This window comes from Schistocerca serialis, chromosome 1 (assembly GCF_023864345.2).
Source record: "Schistocerca serialis cubense isolate TAMUIC-IGC-003099 chromosome 1, iqSchSeri2.2, whole genome shotgun sequence".
Taxonomy (NCBI): domain Eukaryota; kingdom Metazoa; phylum Arthropoda; class Insecta; order Orthoptera; family Acrididae; genus Schistocerca; species Schistocerca serialis.
Genome location: NC_064638.1, coordinates 867,699,098 through 867,721,237, shown reverse-complemented (window position 1 = coordinate 867,721,237; position 22,140 = coordinate 867,699,098). Strand labels below are relative to the sequence as shown.

Here is a 22,140-nt window from a genome sequence, read left to right as displayed (position 1 = left end):
TGGCAAGGAAAGCGTTTCTGAAGAAGAGAAATTTGTTAACAACCAGTATTGATTTAAGTGTCAGGAAGTCATTTCTGAAAGTATTCGTATGGAGTGTAGCCATGTATGAAAGTGAAACATGGACGATAAATAGTTTGGACAAGAAGAGAATAGAAGCTTTCGAAATGTGGTGCTACAGAAGAATGCTGAAGATTAGATGGGTAGATCACATAACTAATGAGGAAGTATTGAATAGGATTGGGGAGAAGAGAAGTTTGTGGCACAACTTGACCAGAAGAAGGGATCGGTTGGTAGGACATGTTCTGAGGCATCAAGGGATCACCAATTTAGTATTGGAGGGGAGCGTGGAGGGTAAAAATCGTAGAGGGAGACCAAGAGATGAATACACTAAGCAGATTCAGAAGGATGTAGGTTGCAGTAGGTACTGGGAGATGAAAAAGCTTGCACAGGATAGAGTAGCATGGAGAGCTGCATCAAACCAGTCTCAGGACTGAAGACCACAACAACAACAGGACTTTGGCGAAAGTGGACGGCGTCGTTTTCAATTTAACATCCAGTTCAAAACAATTTCAAAGCATGAAGTAGCAGAAATGATTCCAGAGTGTGAGGAGGAGGAGGAGATTAGTGTTTAACGTCCCGTCGACAACGAGGTCATTAGAGACGGAGCGCAAGCTCGGGTGAGGGAAGGGTGGGGAAGGAAATCGGCCGTGCCCTTGCAAAGGAACCATCTCGGCATTTGCCTGAAGCGATTTAGGGAAATCACGGAAAACCTAAATCAGGATGGCCGGAGACGGGATTGAACCGTAGTCCTCCCGAATGCGAGTCCAGTGTGCTAACCACTGCGCCACCTCGCTCGGTCCAGAGTGTGTCTCGTGGAGCTTGTGCTATAATGCATCTCGCTCTGGGGCTCTTTAAGTTTATTCTGATCAGAATTCTTACAATACTTATGTCAAAACTACGCCAGCCTCTGCGCAAAGGTAGATCAGAAAACTTTGGAAAGGAATGTACATTCCTGCTTTTCTAATGCCTTGGCTGTGATATAATTACGATATTGAGCCTGATATCGATCACTGAACAAGTAGCATGTCATATGTGGTATATATAGTTCGAAGAACTTTCTCGTGGAAAACTAGGAAAGAAACAAGAGTGAAATTTTTTAAAGTGATGCCTGTACGTCTTTGCTGTAATACAGACATGGTTGATGAATACTGAATATCTCAATAACGTACATGGATCAGAACTGAGGTTCCTGAGATCCCTGAAAGGCTGTACGAAACTGGGTGGATTTAAAAACGGCGATGTGAAATAACTAAATATTTTTAAAATGGAAGAATCAACGAAAATAAGAAAAAGATTCTCACACCTGAAAGGAAAGCAAGAAGGAAGAATATCACAAGGAGCTTTGTCATATAGACAGAATGTTATACGAGACATTGGTAGAATAAAGAAATATTGGCACAAACTTTTTCTGTGGCCGAACATGACTGTCGCTTACTGCTTGAAACAAGTAGAGGACGACCTTCACATTTTCTCAGAATAACAACAGTTACAGTCGTAGATATAGCTGCATCCTTGAAGCACTTTGCGAATACTCCACGTAGCCCTTTGGAAGGCTGTTGGCTTTCACTTCGCAGGTTTTCAGCGTTGCATCCAGAGAGTCACATCAGTGCCCATGTACGGTTTATTTCGATTTTGGGAAAGAAAGAAATCATGTAGTTTCTAGTCTCGGTTATAAGGATTATACAGGAAGACTGCACTGGGACTTTAAAAAATTTACTGTCTTTTTCCTTACAAACAGGTGAGTTTACATCAATTATTCTTTGGATCGGAACCACTATCGCCTCATACGTGCGAAAATTCAGTTAGTGATTTATCTATACCTACGTCCCTGTTTATGAAATGTTGCCTCCAATTCAAACAAAAATGCACTTTTGTTATTTACGGTAACGATATTTTCTTTTAGATGCATAAGACTTGTACTTCTATTCCCCGTTCCTCTTGAACATAAGCCCACGCACTTTCGCACATGCGAAAATGTTTACGAATAGTGTATTTCGGAGAGCAGAATCGCTTCAAGAACCACAATCCTCAATCGCACACAGGTACACGCACTGCGTTTAATGAACTACTAACTTCCATTTTCCATAAACCAATTTCTCAACACCGCTTCCAGTTGATTCTGTAACCACTCCAGTTCTGAAAATGCAGGTTTGGTTGCCGGACTTCAGCTTCCACTGTCGGCATCCACGCCATATAAACACAACACGACTTTTGAGTCATAATTAGGAGTCAAGATCCTATTTGCTTTTCAAAATGTTGATTAATGTGGGCGACGCGATCTTTAGTGGAATGAAGGAAAAGAAGTATTATTCCAGTGACCAGGAAGTTACTCATTTCCTTTATGTGACTGAAGAGAAGCGTATTTTAACTAAAAATAAATATGTAAATTCATATATATTTATTGAAAACAGAAAATGGACATGATTTGCAACAACTCTCAATTTTATAAACCTGGCTGATTTTTCAAATGTCCTCCATCTCTCTCCCCCCATCTCTTTAGTGGAAAAAACTCATCTACACAATGAATGGCTGGTAACAAAACATTCGCTAATTCTGTGCGCAAGACTAGTAATGTATTTTCACTCATTCGAAACCTTTTTCTCGCTATTCCATGTCCTGAAAATGTTGCAGCACAATAGATTTCTACCACTTCGCATTTTTTCCACAATGGGCGTGATGTAAAATGTGGTGTCACCACCAGACACCACACTTCCTAGGTGGTAGCCTTTAAATCGGCCGCGGTCCGGTAGTATACGTCGGACCCGCGTGTCGCCACTATCAGTGATTGCAGACCGAGCGCCGCCACACGGCAGGTCTAGAGAGTCTTCCTAGCACTCGCCCCAATTGTACAGCCGACTTTGCTAGCGATGGTTCACTGACAAATTACGCTCTCATTTGCCGAGACGATAGTTAGCATAGCCTTCAGCTACGTCATTTGCTACGACCTAGCAAGGCGCCATTATCATTTGCTATTTATCTTGTGATGCATGTACCGTCAGACCGATGTTCACCAATTATGGATTAAAGTTAAGTATTCCAACAGCTACGTACTTTATTTGCTAGACTCAAATCCTTTAACTGTTCTAGACCTCGCGCCAGCCTGCGTGAGCTTAAACGCGTGCCTTTCGGCTTCACCTCCTAGTGGCTTGGCTGTCTTGCCAAGTCACAACATAAATGGGTATAAATTTCGAGTGCGTTAAGTAGTGTAGGCAAAATTTTTTAACTTGCGTCCTTGTGCAGTCTTCTTCTTCTTCTTCTTCTTCCTTCTCGTGAGTTCACAGATATCCATAAGCATATCTTCGACTCTGTTGATTCAAATAAATTACGAAAGTACTGATAATCTCACTTCATCACGGTAACAGAAGTGCATCATTCATGTAGGCCAACAAAATCGAATTAGACGTAACATGTAAATACAGCAACCAAATCAGATTTCCAAAATAAGGTTTTCGTCTTGCGGAAGTTGTGTGGTGATACAAGGACTGTAGAACTAACGACCGACATTCATGGAGGCGACCGCAGACATGTCCGGTAACTGGTACTGTGCAGGAGCGTCTTATTTTTTAATTGTTCGCGCAGATAACGTTTGCAAATATGTAGTGAAATGGTTTAAAGCGGGGCAGCTGAGGGGGGCGCACCTAGCAAACAGTCGTAAAACTCCGTACAGGCGAAGTATGGGTCTCCCTTTCTCCGCCGCTTGCCACAGTTGCGAATTACTGATTGCTTGAAATCGAGTCACGTGATACCTTCCGCCAGTTTTGACCTTTATATTACTGAAGCAACATAACAAATTCTCATTCATTACGTGCGTTTTGTGTATCACTACAGGTAACAAATTTAAAAATGCAAGAAAAGCATAAGGAATGCAAATGTGGTGGGAATAGTATAGCCGATTTTTTAATTTCTCGGTATTTTATAGCTGCATGTGTACTATAGTAAACAATCTCAAACGTACGTGATAGGTACAATATGTGTGTAAAACTTAACGAAAATGAATGTTAGTTAAGAGGAGATGCTACACTACTGGCCATTAAAATTGCTACACGAAGAAGAAATGCAGATGATAAACGGGTATTCATTGGACAAATATATTATACTAGAACTGACATCTATTAACATTTTCACGCAATTTGGGTGCATAGATCCTGAGAAATCAGTACCCAGAACAACCACCTCTGGCAGTAATAACGGCCTTGATACGCGTGGGCATTGAGTCAAACAGAGCTTGGATGGCTTGTACAGGTACAGCTGTCCATGCAGCTTCAACATGATAGCACAGTTCATCAAGAGTAGTGACTGGCGTATTGTGTCGAGCCAGTTGCTCGGCCACCATTGACCAGACGTTTTCAGTTCGTGAGAGATCTGAAGAATGTGCTGGCCAGTGCAGCAGTCGGACATTTTCTGTATCCAGAAAGGCCCGTACAGGACCTGCAACATGCGGACGTGCATTGTCCTGCTGAAATGTAGGGTTTCGCAGGGATCGAATGAAAGGTAGAGCCATGGGTCGTAATACATCTGAAATGTAACGTCCACTGTCCAATGTGCCGTCAATGCGAACAAGAGGTGACCGGACGTGTAACCAATGACACCCCATACCATCACGCCGGGTGATACGCCAGTATGGCGATGACGAATACACTCTCCCAATGTGCGTTCACCACGATGTTGCCAAATACGGATGCGACCATCATGATGCTGTAAACAGAACCTGGATTCATCCGAAAAAATGACGTTTTGCCATTCGTGCACCCAGGTTCGTCGTTGAGTACACCATCGCAGGCGATCCTGTCTGTGATGCAGCGTCAAGGGTAACCGCAGCCATGGTCTCCGAGTTGATAGTCCATGCTGCTGCAAACGACGTCGAACGTTGCAAACGTCCCCATCTCTTGACTCAGGGATCGAGACGTCGCTGCACGATCTGTTACAGCCATGCGGATAAGATGCCTGTCATCTCGACTGCTAGTGATGCGAGGCCGTTGGGATCCAGCACGGCGTTCCGTATTACCCTCCTGAACCCACCGACCCCATATTGTGCTAACAGTCATTGGATCTCGACCAACGCGAGCAGCAATGTCGCGATAAGGTAAACCGCAATCGCGATAGGCTACAATTGGGCCTTTATCAAAGTCGGAAACGTGATGGTACGCATTTCTCCTCCTTACACGAGGCATCACAACAACGTTTCACCAGGTAACGCCGGTCAACTGCTGTTTGTGTATGAGAAATCGGTTGGAAACTTTCCTCATGTCAGCACGTTGTAGGTGTTGCCACCGGCGCCAACCTTGTGTGAATGCTGTGAAATGGTCTTAGAGGACCAGCATAAATCGGGGTGGCGTCAGTGTAATTAGTGTCTTTGAATAAGAATGTTACTTCTGTTTGTCTCATTGCTTATTTCTTTCAATTACCTTTAGTACAATACTGTAGCAGTTTATTCTACGCACGGTCTAGGTTTCATTGAGCAATGTTACTTGGCAGTAAGACATCATGCGAAAGTTACTTTCGTCATTAAGTTTTGCAGACCAGTGTATTCACGCGCTGCTATCGAAGACGCGAGCTCAGGTTCAAAAATGGCTCTGAGCACTATGGAACTTAACACCGGAGGTCATCAGTCCCCTAGAACTTAGAACTACGTAAACCTAACTGAACTAAGGACATCACACACATCCATGCCCGAGGCAGGATTCGAACCTGCAACCGTAGCGGTCGCCCGGTTCCAGACTGAAGCGCTTAGAACCGCTCGGTCACAGCGGCCGGCTGCACCAGATGGTCCTAGTGTTCGTGCAGCAACTGAAACCTCGTGATGCACAGCATTGTTCTGAATTTGCTATTCGGCCTCTGGCACGGATCGAAGTTCAACAACATGTGACTGGCTAATATTCTGTGGATTGACGAGGCACATTTTACACTACAGGGTGCCGTGAATACAAAGAAGTGCCGAATTTGGGGTATTGTTAAACCGCGTGTTGTGCACGGACAGCCATTGCACTCGCCGTATGTGATTCTGTGGTGTGTATTCAGAAGAACCTTTACTCTCGGTCCGTTCTCCTGTCGTTATCGAGACCTCGTTGCACAGCATGTGATTCCTGCTCAGGAAGAATACAACTGTGTGGAAACCACTTTTGATGCAAGATGGGGCAACACCTCATGTCGCTCGCCCAGTGAAAGATCCGCTTAATACGATCTTCAAAAATGGCTGTGAGCACTATGCGAGTTAACTTCTGAGGTCATCAGTCGCGTAGAACTTAGAACTAATTAAACCTAACTAACCTAAGGACATCACACACATCCATGCCCGAGGCAGGATTCGAACCTGCGGCCGGCTGCACCAGATGGTCGCCCGGCTCCAGACTGCAGCGCCTAGAACCGCACGGCCACTCCGGCCGGCAATGCAATCTTCCACGAACGTGTTATCCCCAGAGGTTTTCCAGGTGCATAGCCTACAAGATTACTTGATTTGAATCCATGTGACTTTTGGCTCTGGAAACATCTTTTAGAACGCGTTCATCAGCAACACGTTTTCATCATCTTCGGTCTCTACCTGATCTGGAGGCCAATATACGGGAACATGTTGCTCAGATTCCACCGGAACTGCTGCGGACAGCAGTTGATCACGTCGTTTAACGGATGTGCTCACACTGAATAAATTGCGTAAGCGGCGGGTAACAATAAAATAAACGTTATGCCTTTCTCACTTGTTTAATCTTTTCTGCCCACGTCCCATTCCTAGTCCATTACATACGCCTTTCTTGCATTCACACCGCCAGATTTGCACCTTTTGGCCAAAATTGTCGTAAATCGGTTCCGCATTAACGCATAAGAATAGCTACCAAGTTTCGCTACCATATGGTAATTACAGCCCACACCGGAGCTCTGTGAGTAGCTGCACTTAATCACCGGTATGGTACATAACTATTTTAAAAAAAATTCTTAATTCAGTTCATTACATTATACATATTAACCCACTACCTGATTACATTAGTGGGTCCTATTTTCATACACAAAAATACAGCTCTCTATTCTACACTACAGGTAATTTTAGCTATGATCTTATCGCTGTGTGGTTCCTAATTCTACTTAATCTACGAGGAAACTTATGCTACCTGCAGCGTTACAGGTGTGCCAGTGCTCTATAAACCTGATGGATGTTGGCCAGGCCCACTGAGCTAATCCCAGTGGGCATGCCCCTGGCACTCGGCCGGCCAGTAACTTGGTATCGCGGCAGTCTGTCCTAAAAGCCTTGTCCTGTCTTCTACATCTAACCTAATTTTACATCTAGTGTCATAATTGGTGCGTAGTCCTTTACGGTTATTGTACACTCCCCCCTAGTCCAGAGCAAGGCGGATTCCAGCCGTGAAGCGGTTGGCCAAGTCCTGGCCCGGCGGAACAGGAAAGGTGCACGGAGTCTGAGTTGGTGTAATTTTTACTGATTAATGGTTGTCCTTTAGAAAGTTCTTAAGGACTTTTTTCGAAATTTCGTCTGTCAGTTTGTTCAAGACATTGAAGGTGTTGTCATGTCTTTGCAGATCGTACGTGTCGTTATTCGGAAGTTGTTGTCGTAGGTCGTTGGCTACGACATCGAAGAGGTGGCACTCAGACCACATGTTCCGGCGTGCCTTGCACAGCACCACTATCGCACGCGGGTGCAGCCTGCTTCCCAGCCGACATAGATATGTCGCGTAGGGTCTATGTCCAGTAAGAAAGTGCAGCATTCCTCTCGTAGGCATGAAGTACGTACGTAAGCTTTACTCGTTCGTCTAGTCCGGTAACAGCTCATACGTTCTGCGCCCCGTATCCTCGTTAATCCACTGTTCCTGCCATAGTTCGATCCCTCTCTTTTTAATTGCATTTTTATCCCCAGCGTAAACCCCAAGTATCTCCCTTATCTTATCCCTTTTCTCCTTCTTCGCCGAGTATGGTACATTACTGTATCTAGCACGTCCGTAAGTTATGCGGAGCACGGTATTCTGCAGCGGTAAATGTATGACCGGAAGCCCGATAGACCCGATATGGTCGCCGCCGGCGAGTTGGCCATACTTTCCCTACACGGAGCCTTACACTCCAGGGCTCGGCCAGTTACCAGCTCCGGCACTGTGCAGAGCACGGAGTTACCGCCGCAGCTGTCAGTGCGGCGGCGTGCTGTGCTCGCGGCACGTACAGAAACAGCTGTGCGACGCGACCTTGCGGGCCGCGGACCTGTTGCTGCGGCGGCATTCGACGCCGACGCCGAGCGGCCTGGCGTGCCGTGCCGTGCCCTGCCGTGACGTGACGCGAGGCGAGGCGCCGTGTGTCGCTTGCTGGCCGCGCCCCCGCCCCCACCCCGCCGCCCCCGCGCGCCGCCCAGCTGCTCACGCCCGTGCCGGCAACAGAGCGGCCCTCAGTCTGTGCCCGGAGCCACGCGCACGCGCACTGCGCCGCCGACGCAGCCGACGCGCGCGGACCCGAAATAAAGGACACCGGGGAAACGGCCGACACAAAACGACGACAATACGCGGCCGCTGCTGTCTAGACAACAAGGCACGCGCGCCCGGCCTGACGTTTGCGAGCCAGCCGCCGCCATGGACCGCACGATGTACGGCAAGGTGGTGCCCGGCACCTACTACCCCTACAGGTGCACGCTCAAGAACGGCTCTCCTCCCGGATGTGAGTACCGACTGACTGCCTCATCGCCAGCGCCGCTATTGCCGCGCCACTGACGTTTCCTCGTGCGACTCGCGCTATCGTTAGCCCCGCCATTGGCCCAGTGCTCCGATGGTAACCTCCTCCGCTTATCAACAGAAACACGCGAGCCCGTGGTGACGGATGGAGCGTACATTCCGACATTCGTCTGCAGGCGGGATGCCATCGTTCACCTGTTAGCGTTTCGGCCAAATTAAATTAACGCAAGAGCTAATAGCTACCGGTACTGGCAGGATCCTGCCAGCTCACAGAGAAAAAAGCAGTGCATAGTTATCTCCGAGAGGATACTTGCTAGTTAAGTATTTTAACACTTCTGTTTTTATTTCAGACTCTCCGTAAGTCACGCTTTTATTTTGCTACCACACTTAACGCGTATTGAGTGCGCCAAAGTAGTGTTTTGTGATCGTAGGGCGCCTTCTTCCTCTCAGTGCTGACAGAAGAGTAATTAAAAAGCAGGTTGATTCACGAAGATGGCGAAAGAAAATTACTTTCTGTACTGTATATAAATCAATGGACGTCTGATTGCCTCTGTCTTGAGTGTAGGATTTACGTTCACATCCTCATTACAGACGTCTCGTTAATAAATCTGCTTCTAATCCCAGCTGTTGGTTAAGGTTCGCATGTTGGAGTTAAACAATTATTTGAAGGTTGAGACCACTCTTATGAGTAGCTTCGGGATAAATGAATTTTGCTTTACTCATTTTGAGAAACAAGGGGCGATCTATGACAACACTCCAGTGCGATAAACTTCTTTGCCGAGGTCGCTAATAACCTTTACTCTCGATAACCGGTTTCGGTAATCAAAGTTACCATTTTCATATCTGAAAACCGTTTACACAGTGTGACTACATACAACTAATTTTACTGCTATTTTAAGACCTATGCAATAACCTGTTTGTGGAGGTATGATGTTTATCTGTTATTTCTTTTATATTGCACCCGATATTGTATATTATGGTTGTTTTTTTATGTAGTCACACTTATAAATGCTTTTCGGATCTGAAGATGGTAACTTTGATTACCGAAACTAGTTAGAATAAAGGTTACCATTAGCGATCTTGTAAAAGAAGTTTATCTTCGGTAATGAATTTTGTTTGCTCCCCTGCCTTAATATTCCTCACACATCTGCATCTATATCCTTACGCAGCAGGCCTCTGTCAAGTGCATGGCAGAGGATTGATTACTAGGGCTTTCTCCTGTGCCATTCACGTATGGAGCACGGGAAGAATGTCTAGATGTCTCCGTGCGTACTGTAATTAATCTAGTCTTGTCCTCACGATTCCCGCGGTAGCGATACGGTGGTAAAATCCTAGAGTCACCATTTAAAACCGATTCTTGAAATTTTACAAGCAGACTTTCTCGGAATAGTTTGCATGTGCTCAGCATCTGCACGTAGTTCGTTAATTCCAACGTTAAATGTTATAAAGTTAACCGATATACAATTTTGCGCCATAGTTGTGGATGGTCTGTGAAGATACTTATTTCAGCATTGGTGTCTACTGTCCTCGGCGACGTTCTTATGTTTATATCTTAGCGCTCTGCATTTTTTTCTTGGTTGGATATTCTGCAGTTTGTGTACATGTTGCAGCTTGTCAGGGATCGACTGGAATCGCATCCTTAATCTTTAGAATCTTCATATTTATTGATGTTGGTAACTGCACTTGTTTATCGGCTTTCCCCAATGATATGTGCGGTCTTCTAGTAAACTTTCGCACACTTTGACAGCTAAATCTCGATTTACCCTCGATACCCAGCACGGCCTTTTGCTACATGATTTACGGATTAACTTTACAGAAAGCGTTCGTACTACATTAGGATTGACGCCGCTCGAAGAGCAAGGCAGTGCAGTGCTGCTTATTAAATTATAAACTTTCCCCTGTAGAAAGCTTTTGAAATGTGGTGCTAAACTTTCGAAATGTGGTGCTACAGAAGAATGATGAAGATTAGATGGATAGATCACATAACTAATGAGGAGGTATTGCATAGAATGGGAGAGAAGAGAAATTTGTGGCACAACTTGACTAAAAGAAGGGATCGATTGGTATGGCATATTCTAAGGTATCAGGGGATCACCAATTTGGTATTGGAGGGCAGTGTGGAGGGTAAAAATCGCAGAGGGGGACCAAGAGATGAATACACTAAACAGATTCAGAAGGATGTAGGTTGCAGTAGATGCTGGGAGATGAAGAAGCTTGCACAGGACAGAGTAGCATGGAGAGCTGCATCAAACCAGTCTCTGGACTGAAGACCACAACAACAACAACAACAACAACAACAACCCCTGTAGAAACTTGCGTAAAATTTTGAAATCGTCAGAAAGGTAGTGAGCAACATGTAATGTATATGAAATAACTGTTTGAAAATTTCTGCCTGAGCTGCTTTGAATCAGAAATAGACTGTCTTGTCGATTTCCACATTTTACAATTGTCGCCTCAAAGGCAGCAGTGAGAGGATGATGGGAGCAAGGACACAGCGTACAGTTTTGACGTTCTTACTTTCTCCGTTGAAGACGATAATGTACATTTTTGTGACACAGTGCGATGTTGAATTTTTTTTTAAGAATGTACAGACTTATGCGCGTTATGAGAGGTAGCCGCTGGACGAGGGTGAGCAGGGGCCCGCGGACCTGTTGCGCGGCGCGCAGCGGCGCACAGCACAGTGGACGCTTTGAGGCTCGCCGCGCCGCGCCGCGCTACACTCATTATGACGCGGCGGCAAAAAGCACACGCAAACAAAAGCCGGCGCTGCCACGCCCTCGCCTCACGTCGGCCGGCGCGTCGCTGCCTGCCTCAGGTGTCCTCTCGCCCCTGTAAATAACTCCTGCCCGTGATGGAAATTTCCACGTTGGCAAGACCGAATACGCGATCGCGTGTGACAAATTACCATGCCATAACGAAGCTACATGCTTCCTTAGGTTTACAGAAATGATTAAGCTTGCAGGTACCTCCACAATTGTTATTTAGATTTAGCTCTTTGTCAGTAACGCACGAACTCGTTGCTGTTGTACCTGCAGTCAGCTAATTTCACTCTGAATTCTTCTTGTCTGCTCTGTTTCCGCTTCCGTTTTTACTATTCCTTCTTGCGGCGCGATTTACTTGCACGGCCGGTGGCCCTTGATCCTCAGCGCGTTACTCTTCCCTTAAGTCGCGTCATATAATACAGTTCCTTACTTATCGTCCATATACATTGTAATACACTACTGGCCACGAAAATTGCTACACCAAGAAGAAAAGCAGATGATAAACGGGTATTCATTGGACAAATATATTATACTAGAACTGACATGTGATTACATTTCCACGCAGTTTGGGTGCATAGATCCTGAGAAATCAGTACCCGGAACAACCACCTCTGGCCGAAGTAATAGCCTTGATATGCCTGGGCATTAAGTCAAACAGCGCTTGGATGGCGTGTACAGGTACAGCTGCCCATGCACCTTCAACACGATACCACAGTTCATCAAGAGTAGTGACTGGCGTATTGTGACGAGCCAGTTGCTCGGCCACCATTGACCAGATGTTTTCAATTGGTGAGAGATCTGGAGAATGTACTGGCCAGGGCAGCAGTCGAACATTTTCTGTATCCAGAAAGGCCCATACAGGACCTGCAACGTGCGGTCGTGCATTATCCTGCTGAAATGTAGGGTTTCGCAGAGATCGAATGAAGGGTAGAGCCACGGGTCGTAACACATCTGAAATGTAACGTCCACTGTTCAAAGTACCGTCAGTGCGAACAAGAGGTGACCGAGACGTGTAATCAATGGCACCCCATACCATCACGCCGGGTGATACGCCAGTATGGCGATTACGAATACACGCTTCCAATGTGAGTTCACCGCGATGTCGCCAAACACGGATGCGACCATCATGATGCTGTTATGACTTTGTTAACAACGAAGAGAGCTCAGATGATATGGAAACTTTCCAGTTAACAATTAAACTTACAGTCTCTGAATCTGCAAGATGTTTTGGTATTAGGTCTAGAGACATGACCAAGAAGTTGCCTCAAGAACATAAAAGATTTGTTCAAAAATTGTTCAAATGGCTGTAGGCACTATGGGACTTAACTTCTGTGACCATGAGTCCCCTAGACTTAGAATTACTTAAACCCAACTAACGTAAGGACATCACACATATCCATGTCCGGGGCAGGATTCGAATCTGCGACCGTAGCAGCAGCGCGGTTCCGGACTGAAGCGCCTAGAAGCGCTCGGTCACAGCGGCCGGCAGATTTGTTGTTGTTGTTATCTTAGTTCTTTGCTACCTGTTGATAAATCATAGGACCATTTATACCGTCTGTTGTTTAGTAGCATAATAACGTACGGTGTTATACTAATAGTCAAGCACAAACTTAGCTTGATTCATTTTTGTGTGCATAATTTCTGTGGGCAGGTCTGTGTCACTTACGCAGCAGACAACGAAACGATACCGCCAAAATTCGAGGAATTGTAGAGGTTGTCTAGAGAAACAAATTGGGGAACTCACTACCGAAAACTTCATCCAAGGCCCGCATCTCGTGGTCGTGCGGTAGCGTTCTCGCTTCCCACGCCCGGGTTCCCGGGTTCGATTCCCGGCGGGGTTAGGGATTTTCTCTGCCTCGTGATGGCTGGGTGTTGTGTGCTGTCCTTAGGTTAGTTAGGTTTAAGTAGTTCTAAGTTTTAGGGGACTGGTGACCATAGATGTTAAGTCCCATAGTACTCAGAGCCATTTTTTTGAACTTCATCCAAATTTTTGGCCGTTAGATCGTGTCGAATGCGTTCCGCCCTTGTCACAGCGATGTTGTGAGCTCGCTAAGCGCCGTGGCGTCAACAGGCAAACTTAGTTCCTCAAGAACAATAGCGAATCCCTTGAAGTTAGTTTGTACCGTTTTGTTACATCTCTTATAGCTGAAATGTTTCAAACGCATCAAGCTCCAAATTTGCACTGATTTCGGGCAAAATATGTTTCTGATGTTAGGTCATTTCGGAGTTTTATTACTAATGATTAGTGAATACGTAGCAAAAAATTGCTATCGAGTCGTATCCCGATATTTTTCAACGCCAACAAATTTTGGACGCAACTACGGCAGTCAGCGTCTCAGAAGGCGTTCAACTTTTAATCAAGTGTGAAAACTCTGTGAAGATCATAGCGACAGTCGACAAAGGTATCTGTCTAAATGTAAAATTATAAAGAAAGAATTTGAAACTTAAATTTTCAAGAGAACCCAAGCTCAAACCCCGGTTGGGCTCTACAGATTTTTGACTTCCTAAACCAAGGGTGAATGGGAAAAACCTCTCTTCAGTAGTGCTATTAACGGCCCCTGTGTCCCTATCAAAGCGAACTAGTGCTTGATACTTGTATGGTACGGAGACCCTGAGGAGTAGATCTAGCTGCTTAATTGGAAATATATCCCTCATTTTATTAAACAATCTTAATCCCAGTAGTGTCGCCCGCATGACTTAAATGTGAGAGGTAGACCATTCGTAGCAAAATAGATAGTACGGTTATGGCTAGCTGTAAAATGAAAATAGCGGTTTGTGCAGAAGAATATTAGTCGTTTGTTCTCGTGGGCGACAGAAATTTGTGTTATTTTACGGTGAAAGATCTATCTTCCTATTGAAAGGGCATCGATACTTGTTGCTGTACAGCAAGCGCGCCATCAAGGCATATTCCTCAGAATCAGGGAATTTTCAACAGAACTCATAATGTTAGTAGCACAATTGTTGAAGAATGCTTTGAACATCGAATTAAGTCCACAGTTTACACTTGATATCACTGTAGTACTCCTCAGACGATTAGTCGTCAGTAAAATTCATTCTTTGCTATCGCTAACTGCGAGACACAGAAGGGTTGTGAGAGCGCCTAATTGCAAGTGTTTCTTCCATCGTCCACGTAGATACCTCTCTTACACGGTGTGTGTGAATGCTGTGTGAAGTGTAGCAGTTCAGTGTAGATGAAGTAAATGAGTGCGTATAGGGTGTAGTGGTTTGTTTCTGTTTCCAGTGAAGGAGAGAGATGGGGAAACAGGACGCCGGTACATAAACCATGACTCTCCAGCAGCAGCACACGCGTCGCGGAGCTTGGTGTCCTCATCTTAGAGGCGGAAAACTATCGGTGGCGTCAGATGCTCCCGCTATCTACATCTACATCTACATCCATACTCCGCAAGCCACCTGACGGTGTGTGGCGGAGGGTACCTTGAGTACCTCTATCGGTTCTCCCTTCTATTCCAGTCTCGTATTGTTCGTGGAAAGAAGGATTGTCGGTATGCCTCTGTGTGGGCTCTAATCTCTCTGATTTTATCCTCATGGTCTCTTCGCGAGATATACGTAGGAGGAAGCAATATACTGCTTGACTCTTCGGTGAAGATATGTTCTCGAAACTTTGACAAAAGCCCGTACCGAGCTACTGAGCGTCTCTCCTGCAGAGTCTTCCACTGGAGTTTATCTATCATCTCCGTAACGCTTTCGCGATTACTAAATGATCCTGTAACGAAGCGCGCTGCTCTCCGTTGGATCTTCTCTATATCTTCTATCAACACTATCTGGTACGGATCCCACACTGCTGAGCAGTATTCAAGCAGTGGGCGAACAAGCGTACTGTAACCTGCTTCCTTTGTTTTCGGATTGCATTTCCTTAGGATTCTTCCAATGAATCTCAGTCTGGCATCTGCTTTACCGACGATCAACATTATATGATCATTTCATTTTAAATCACTCCTAATGCGTACTCCCAGATAATTTATGGTATTAACTGCTTCCAGTTGCTGACCTGCTATTTTGTAGCTAAATGATAAAGGATCTATCTTTCTGTGTATTCGCAGCACATTACACTTGTCTACATTGAGATTCAATTGCCATTCCCTGCACCATGCGTCAATTCGCTGCAGATCCTCCTGCATTTCAGTACAATTTTCCATTGTTACAACCTCTCGATACACCACAGCATCATCCGCAAAAAGCCTCAGTGAACTTCCGATGTCATCCACAAGGTCATTTATGTATATTGTGAATAGCAACGGTCCTACGACACTCCCCTGCGGCACACCTGAAATCACTCTTACTTCGGAAGACTTCTCTCCATTGAGAATGACATGCTGCGTCCTGTTATCTAGGCTATGTGAGACAAGCGGGGAGGTCTGTGATGTAATCCGGTTTAGGATATGTTCATCACAAGCTCTCTCCTCCTCCAAGTTAGGATAACGATAATTTCCTTCACCGTCGCGGTTCGAATCAGCTACCTACAGATTGAGAGCAGTAGATCAAGTTAGTTACTTTGGATGCGAACGCCCGTTACTTTTTGCGACAAAATTATTACGCAATTCTTGAAAAATAAATGTTACTGCATTTCCCTAGGTGTTATTTTATAATGTTTTTGTAACCTTTCGAACAGTAACACCTTTCTCGAAGAAGGAACAGAACTTTCACGGTTTCGTGTCTCTGGAACTGACTCGGAGTATAAACATTGCATTGTGAGGTGGTTCAGTAAATGCGTGCTCTGGCGTCATCTTTGTGTACAGACTTGTTGGCAGCGCAGAACAAACGTATCGCTGTGTATGTGTTGGGCGTTAGTTTACGGCAAAGAACAAATTTAAGCTGCACGTGCGACGCTAGTTGCTTCTTCGTAAGGTGACTGACAGCTCTGTAGACATCGAAGGTACCGCAGCGGAAATAATACCACTATGCACTTCCTTCGTACTTGCTGAATCTTCTTGAGAGGACATGTAATGGAGGTTCTGAGGATGTGTAGTGAGTGACGCGTAGATTTGCTGCTCGGGAGACAGAACCGAGGGCTGAGCAGCCTCGTGGCTGGGGGACGAGGCAAGAAGCGCTGAAAGCGAGCAGCTGTCGCGGCTGTGCCCGCTTTATCGTGGAGGCGCGCACATGCTCCGCGTTGAGGCCGTAAGAGTCTGGAGTGTTTGTCAATAGAGATACTGCCAGCCAGCACAGTGGCTAGTCTGTCGGCGCGCCACTGGCTGCGCCTCGTGCTGCCGGACCCATAGCGTTCCCATCCGACGGAGACGAAATATTTTTTAATGCTGCAGACTGTGTATTTATGCTAGGCTACGTCCGCTCTCCAAAAGTTCTGGAAAAATCCCAAACTTTATCTTAGCTTTCGGTTTTCGCTAACCATTTTGCTACGGATGAGCTACCTTCCACATTTAAGTAGATGAGTGATACTACTGGGATTAAGATTGTTTAATGAAATGAGGGATATCTTTCCAATTAAGCAGCTAGATCTACTCCTTAGGGTCTCGGTACTATACAAGTATGGAACATTAGTTCGCTTTGATAGGGACACAGGGTTCGTTAACCTTACTGAAGGGAGCTTTTTCCCATTAACCCTTGGTTTAGGAAATTTAAGATCAACTAAAATCTGTAAAGCCCAATCGGGGTTTGAACTTTGATTCTCTTGAAGATTTAGGTTTTAAGTTCTTTCTTTATAATTTTACATTTTGACAGATACCTTCGTCGACTGTCGACATGATCTTCACAGAGTTTTCACACTTGATTAAAAGTTGAACTCCTGACGCTTACTGCCGCAGTAGCGTCCAAAATTTGTTGGCGTTGAAAAATATCTGAATATGCCTCGACAGCAATTTTTTGCTGCGTATTCACTGATCACTAGTAATAAAAGCCTGAAATATGCTAACACCAGTTACATATTTTGTCCGAAATCAGTGTAAATCTGGAACTTGATGCGTTTGAAACATTTCAGCTATAAGAGATGTAACAAAACGGTACAAACTAACTTCAAGGGATTCTCTATTGTTCTTGAGGAACTAAGTTTGCATGTTGACGCCACGGCGCTTAGCGAGCTCACAACATCGCTGTGACAAGGGCGGACGCATTCGACACCATCTAACGTCCAAACATTTTGACTCTGTGTAGCATATTTGGATGACGTTTTCGGGAGTGAATTCCCCAATTTGTTTCTCTAGACAAAGCCTCAAATTCCTCCAATTTTGGCGGTATCGTTTCGTTGTCTGCTGTGTAAGTGACACAGATCTACCCACAGAAATTATGCACACAAAAATCAACCAAACTAAGTTTGTGCTTGACAATTAGTGTACCACTGTACGTTATTATGCTACTGAACAACAGACGGTATAAATGATCCAACTGATTTATTAACAGGTAGCAAAGAACTAGGATAACAACAACAACAACAAATCTGCCGGCCGCTGTGGCCGAGCGGTTCCAGGTGCTTCAGTCCGGAACCGCGCTGCTGCTACGGTCGCAGGTTCGAATCCTGCCTCGGGCATGGATGTGTGTGATGTCCTTAGGTTAGTTAGGTTTCAGTAGTTCTAAGTTCTAGGGGACTGATGACCTCAGAAGTTAAGTCCCATAGTGCTCAGAGCCATTTTCTTTTTAACTGTTGGTCCAAAAAGTACCGAAACTGATTTTTTCTCGCGTAAAAAGACGTCTGCGCAGTAACTGTGATGACAGCTTCAACTAACAAATGTGCGTTCGACCAGTCAGTTGTGAGCGGGTAGTTTTAAGTAGTGGACGTGTGACCGTGATGTGCCAACCAACGGCATTGTGTCAGCATTCGCAATGGAGCAACGAACTGAACATCCGGAAATCAAGTGTTCAAGAAATTTTCCAGATTGTTTTGAAGAAGAGAAAGGTGCGTGGAAAGTTCATCCCGCACCTTCGCTCCCGGAAAAAGAAAGACGCTTGGTCGCCTGTCGCGACTTGGTTGAAATTTAAAGCCCGGACAGTCCTTTTGTAGAAAAAATAATCGCGCATCACGTGACTTGGTGTTACCAGTATGTAAATGGTTCAGATGGCTCTAAGCACTTCTGAGGCCATCAATCCCCTAGACTTGAACTACTTAAACCTAACTAACCTAAGGACATCACACACAGCTATACCCGAGGCAGAATTCGAACCTGCGACCGTAGCTGCGGCACGGTTCCGGACTGAACCGCTCGGCCACAGTGGCCGGCTATATCAGTTTGAAGCTACCACAGATGACAAACTACACAATGGCTTTCTGACGGTTCACCAACGCCCCGAAGAAGGTGCGAATGTGACGCGCGAGTTCAACAACATCCCAAAGGAGGACTGTACTGACAATTTCACTTGATTGTACGAACGTTGTATGCGTTTTACTCAAGTTGGAGGGGGGGGGGGGGGAGAGGTTCTAGGGGCTATGTAGGTCGCCTGGAGCGTTAAAACCACCATCTTAACTTTTCTTTATTTTAATCCCGAAACGTTTTGGACTGACGGGATATACAGGGTGATTTAGAAGGAAAGAACAGATTTCAGTTTTTTACTACAGACAACCTATGAAATATAGAAACACTTTGCACATGTCACTGGTCAGAGGAAGCTTCAAAGTTTTAGTTTCGTACAGACACTATTATACCATACACTCAACATGGGCACAATGCATTGCTCGAGAAACGGCGAAAAGGTAGTCCATTTCATTCCGCACACGTCCCTGTTTATTGAACCGACATCTTCAACAATTCGATTTCACATCTCCTGAAGAGTAGCTGCCACGGGTGCGACAAAGACTCGGTCTTTTATATAGCTCCATAAAAAAAAATTCGCAAGATGTGAGGCCTGGTGACACGGGAGGCCAAAAGCAACGAACAAGATCTTGTCCAACCTCCTCCAGCCCAATCTTGTGGGATCGGGTTGCTCAGATAAGGCCGCACCTTAAGGTGAAAGTGAGTCGGGGCGCCGTCATGCATAAAAATGAAATCACTGGAATCTTCATAACGTTGAGGAAACAACCAATTTTGCAGCAGGCTGACTTTCCTGTCACAGAGTCCTCCGCAAAAACGAAAAGCAACATAAACTTTGTGAACAGAAACGGCACAAAACACGCCCAGTTTCGGAGAGTCTCTTTCATGTTCACGACGACGCCAAGATTTAGCGACCCCAAATTCTTACATTATGGTGGTGTACTTTACCCGATGGATGGCACGTCGATTCGTCCGAAAAGATCTCGTTCGGAAGAAGTGTCCTGTGCCATATCGTGGAGATTGAAAGGCAAAATTCGTATCTTCTGATATGGTCGCAGGGACGCTATTGCTGCAGTAGCTGCAACTTGTGAGGCTGTGTATGCAGGCGTCGTTTCAGAACACGCCACACCGTTGCTTGAGGAAATTTAAGTTCCTGGCCTGCCCGTCTTGTGGACTTCAGAGGGCTGCGTGTGAACGCATCTCGGATACCCTCGACATGGCCTTGGCCGACCAGCGCTCTTCCCTTTGCATATGCAGTCAACTTCCAAGAAATGTTTATGCTAGTGATAAATCTGCTTGAGCAGAGGCGGCTTCTTGCTGAATCGACGGCGGAAAGCACGTTGCACTTGAACAATGGAGTGACTTTGGGAAAATTGTAGCACACACAAAAATATTTATATTGTTTAGTCGCCATCTTGCTACAAATAAACACTAGCGCAGATGTGTCAAAACTTTTAATCTTCCTCTATCGAGTGATACGCGCAATGTGTTTCTATCTTTTATAGTTTGTCTGTAATAAACAGCTGAAATATGTTCTTTATTTTTGAACCGCCCAGTATACCCTGATCATACTTCACTACTTGTAAATCGCATGGTAAAAAAAAAAAAAAAAGTAATGACATGCGGAGCACAAGCTGTCCTTGTAAATACACTCACTTACACTCTATATGCGTATTATAATCTCGTAAAACATTCATGGCAACGAGTTGAGGTGATATCTACTTCCAAGCACAACACGTATTGACAAATGTAGACACGCAGAAGTATCATGACGAAAACATAAATCCAAAGTTCGACTTCCTGCATCATTTTGTCGACGTCATTAAATTTTTTTATTATTATATATGATAATTTAAGTCGGTGGTTTCAATACTTAGTAACAACTTTGTCAGTCTCCACTTTTATCCAACCAGTGAAACTGCAAACCCCATTATCAACCAGCAGGTTTTATGTAGTCATAGATAAATATGAGCCATTTGCATCGTAAGCACTCCAATTTACTTTAGTTAAAATTCAACAGATTTCAGTGTAAGGAGCTGATTTAGCCGCAGAATTCCACCTCTCGCAAACTCACACAAAAATTTCAGAAACTTACCTGCTAAATTCTGTGGGTAACTGGTTACTGCCTTGCATAAAAATTAGTCTTTTAGTTTGCAGGGCTCAATCTATATGACTACAGATTTTCATCGTTTTAGACGCTTTATTTGTGTTAGCTCTTACATTTTTGTAAGTGATGTGGCGAATTAAATAGTGTATCGTGAATTAGTTCTGGATTATACATATTACAAATACGTAATTGTGCTTCTTTACGCATTGAAATTAACAAAAATAGAAGCGAAACTTTATCACTTTTGCGTTAAATTGCGTGTAACGAGTTCTCTGCTAGTGTTCGTTTCGTTATGGATGCATTTGCCATTGAACGAAAAAAAAGGAGTGAAACCATTGTCGGTGTGTGGCAACGTGACCATCTGCAGTATGACTTTCAGCAATGTTGGACGCCAGATTTGACGACCCACAAACAGTATTGCAGGTGAAATCGAAAAAAAAGGTGTGTGAAATCTTATGGGACTTAATTGCTAAGGTTATCAGTTCCTAAGCTTATCCTAGGGACAAACACACACACACACACACACACACACACACACACACACACACACACACACACACACACACACACACACAGACACACTCCCATGCCCGAGGGAGGACTCAAACCTCCGCCAGGACCAGCCGCACAGTCCATGACTGCAGCGCCCTAGACCGCGCGGCTGAAATCGGAAGCTGGGAGAAAACCATACGTCATACTAAACGAAACAGGTCTAGATAAGTAGTTTATAACGGATCCCCAGGTATTAACGGCAGTGAATTGTCGCTCCTATGTCTCACATGTTAACGAATCAGTAAAACCCATGACAATGAGGAAAATAAATACGTATCTGTTGTGGCTTGCGTAATGTATTTGTTTCGTCTAAAGCTAATTTCGAAATCTAAAATATATCCTCGTCGTAGTAGTGTTGATAAATGTAGGTATGCGGTTTATGTCAACGAAAGGGTAAGCAGTGACAATTTCGTCACGTCTGATCCTGGAAGTAGTGAGCATGTAAGAAGGCAGGTGGTAGAGAGCTGCGATGTAGCAAAAGGGATTGCACCACGTGAAGCGCGAACCAATACCGTAATTCTGCCCATTCTCTGTCACGTGCGTTTCGGGTTGCACGTTGGACATTCAGTATTACCCAGTTGGACCCCAGTTCTGAAGGAGCTTTCAAACGTCTGACTACCTTACGAGTGAGTTCAATATTTAACAATAAGTATGTAAGTGCGCAAAAGTTTAGAAAAGGTTGGAAATGGTGTTTAAAGTTTCTAGGAAGTCTCTAAGTGGTCTCATTCTCAAATCTGGATGAATATAGTCGGAGTACTTTGCGCGCCGTGAATTATTCTGCCGCAAGA

At 44.9% G+C, this 22,140-nt stretch overlaps 1 protein-coding gene across 2 annotated transcripts in view; it reads left to right on the top strand.

The window, feature by feature from the left end:
- The window catches only part of LOC126485748 (leupaxin), a 506,478-nt gene that overhangs the window by 70,146 nt on the left and 414,192 nt on the right, over positions 1-22,140 (top strand). The window contains exon 1 of one of the 2 annotated variants that reach the window (XM_050108900.1): positions 8,542-8,700. The exons of the other annotated variant lie outside the window; for it this stretch is intronic. Within the exon in view, the coding sequence (XP_049964857.1) occupies positions 8,616-8,700 (85 nt within the window). The 5' untranslated portion in view covers positions 8,542-8,615. Of the gene's footprint in view, positions 1-8,541; positions 8,701-22,140 lie in introns of those variants that run through there. 2 annotated transcript variants of the gene reach the window in all.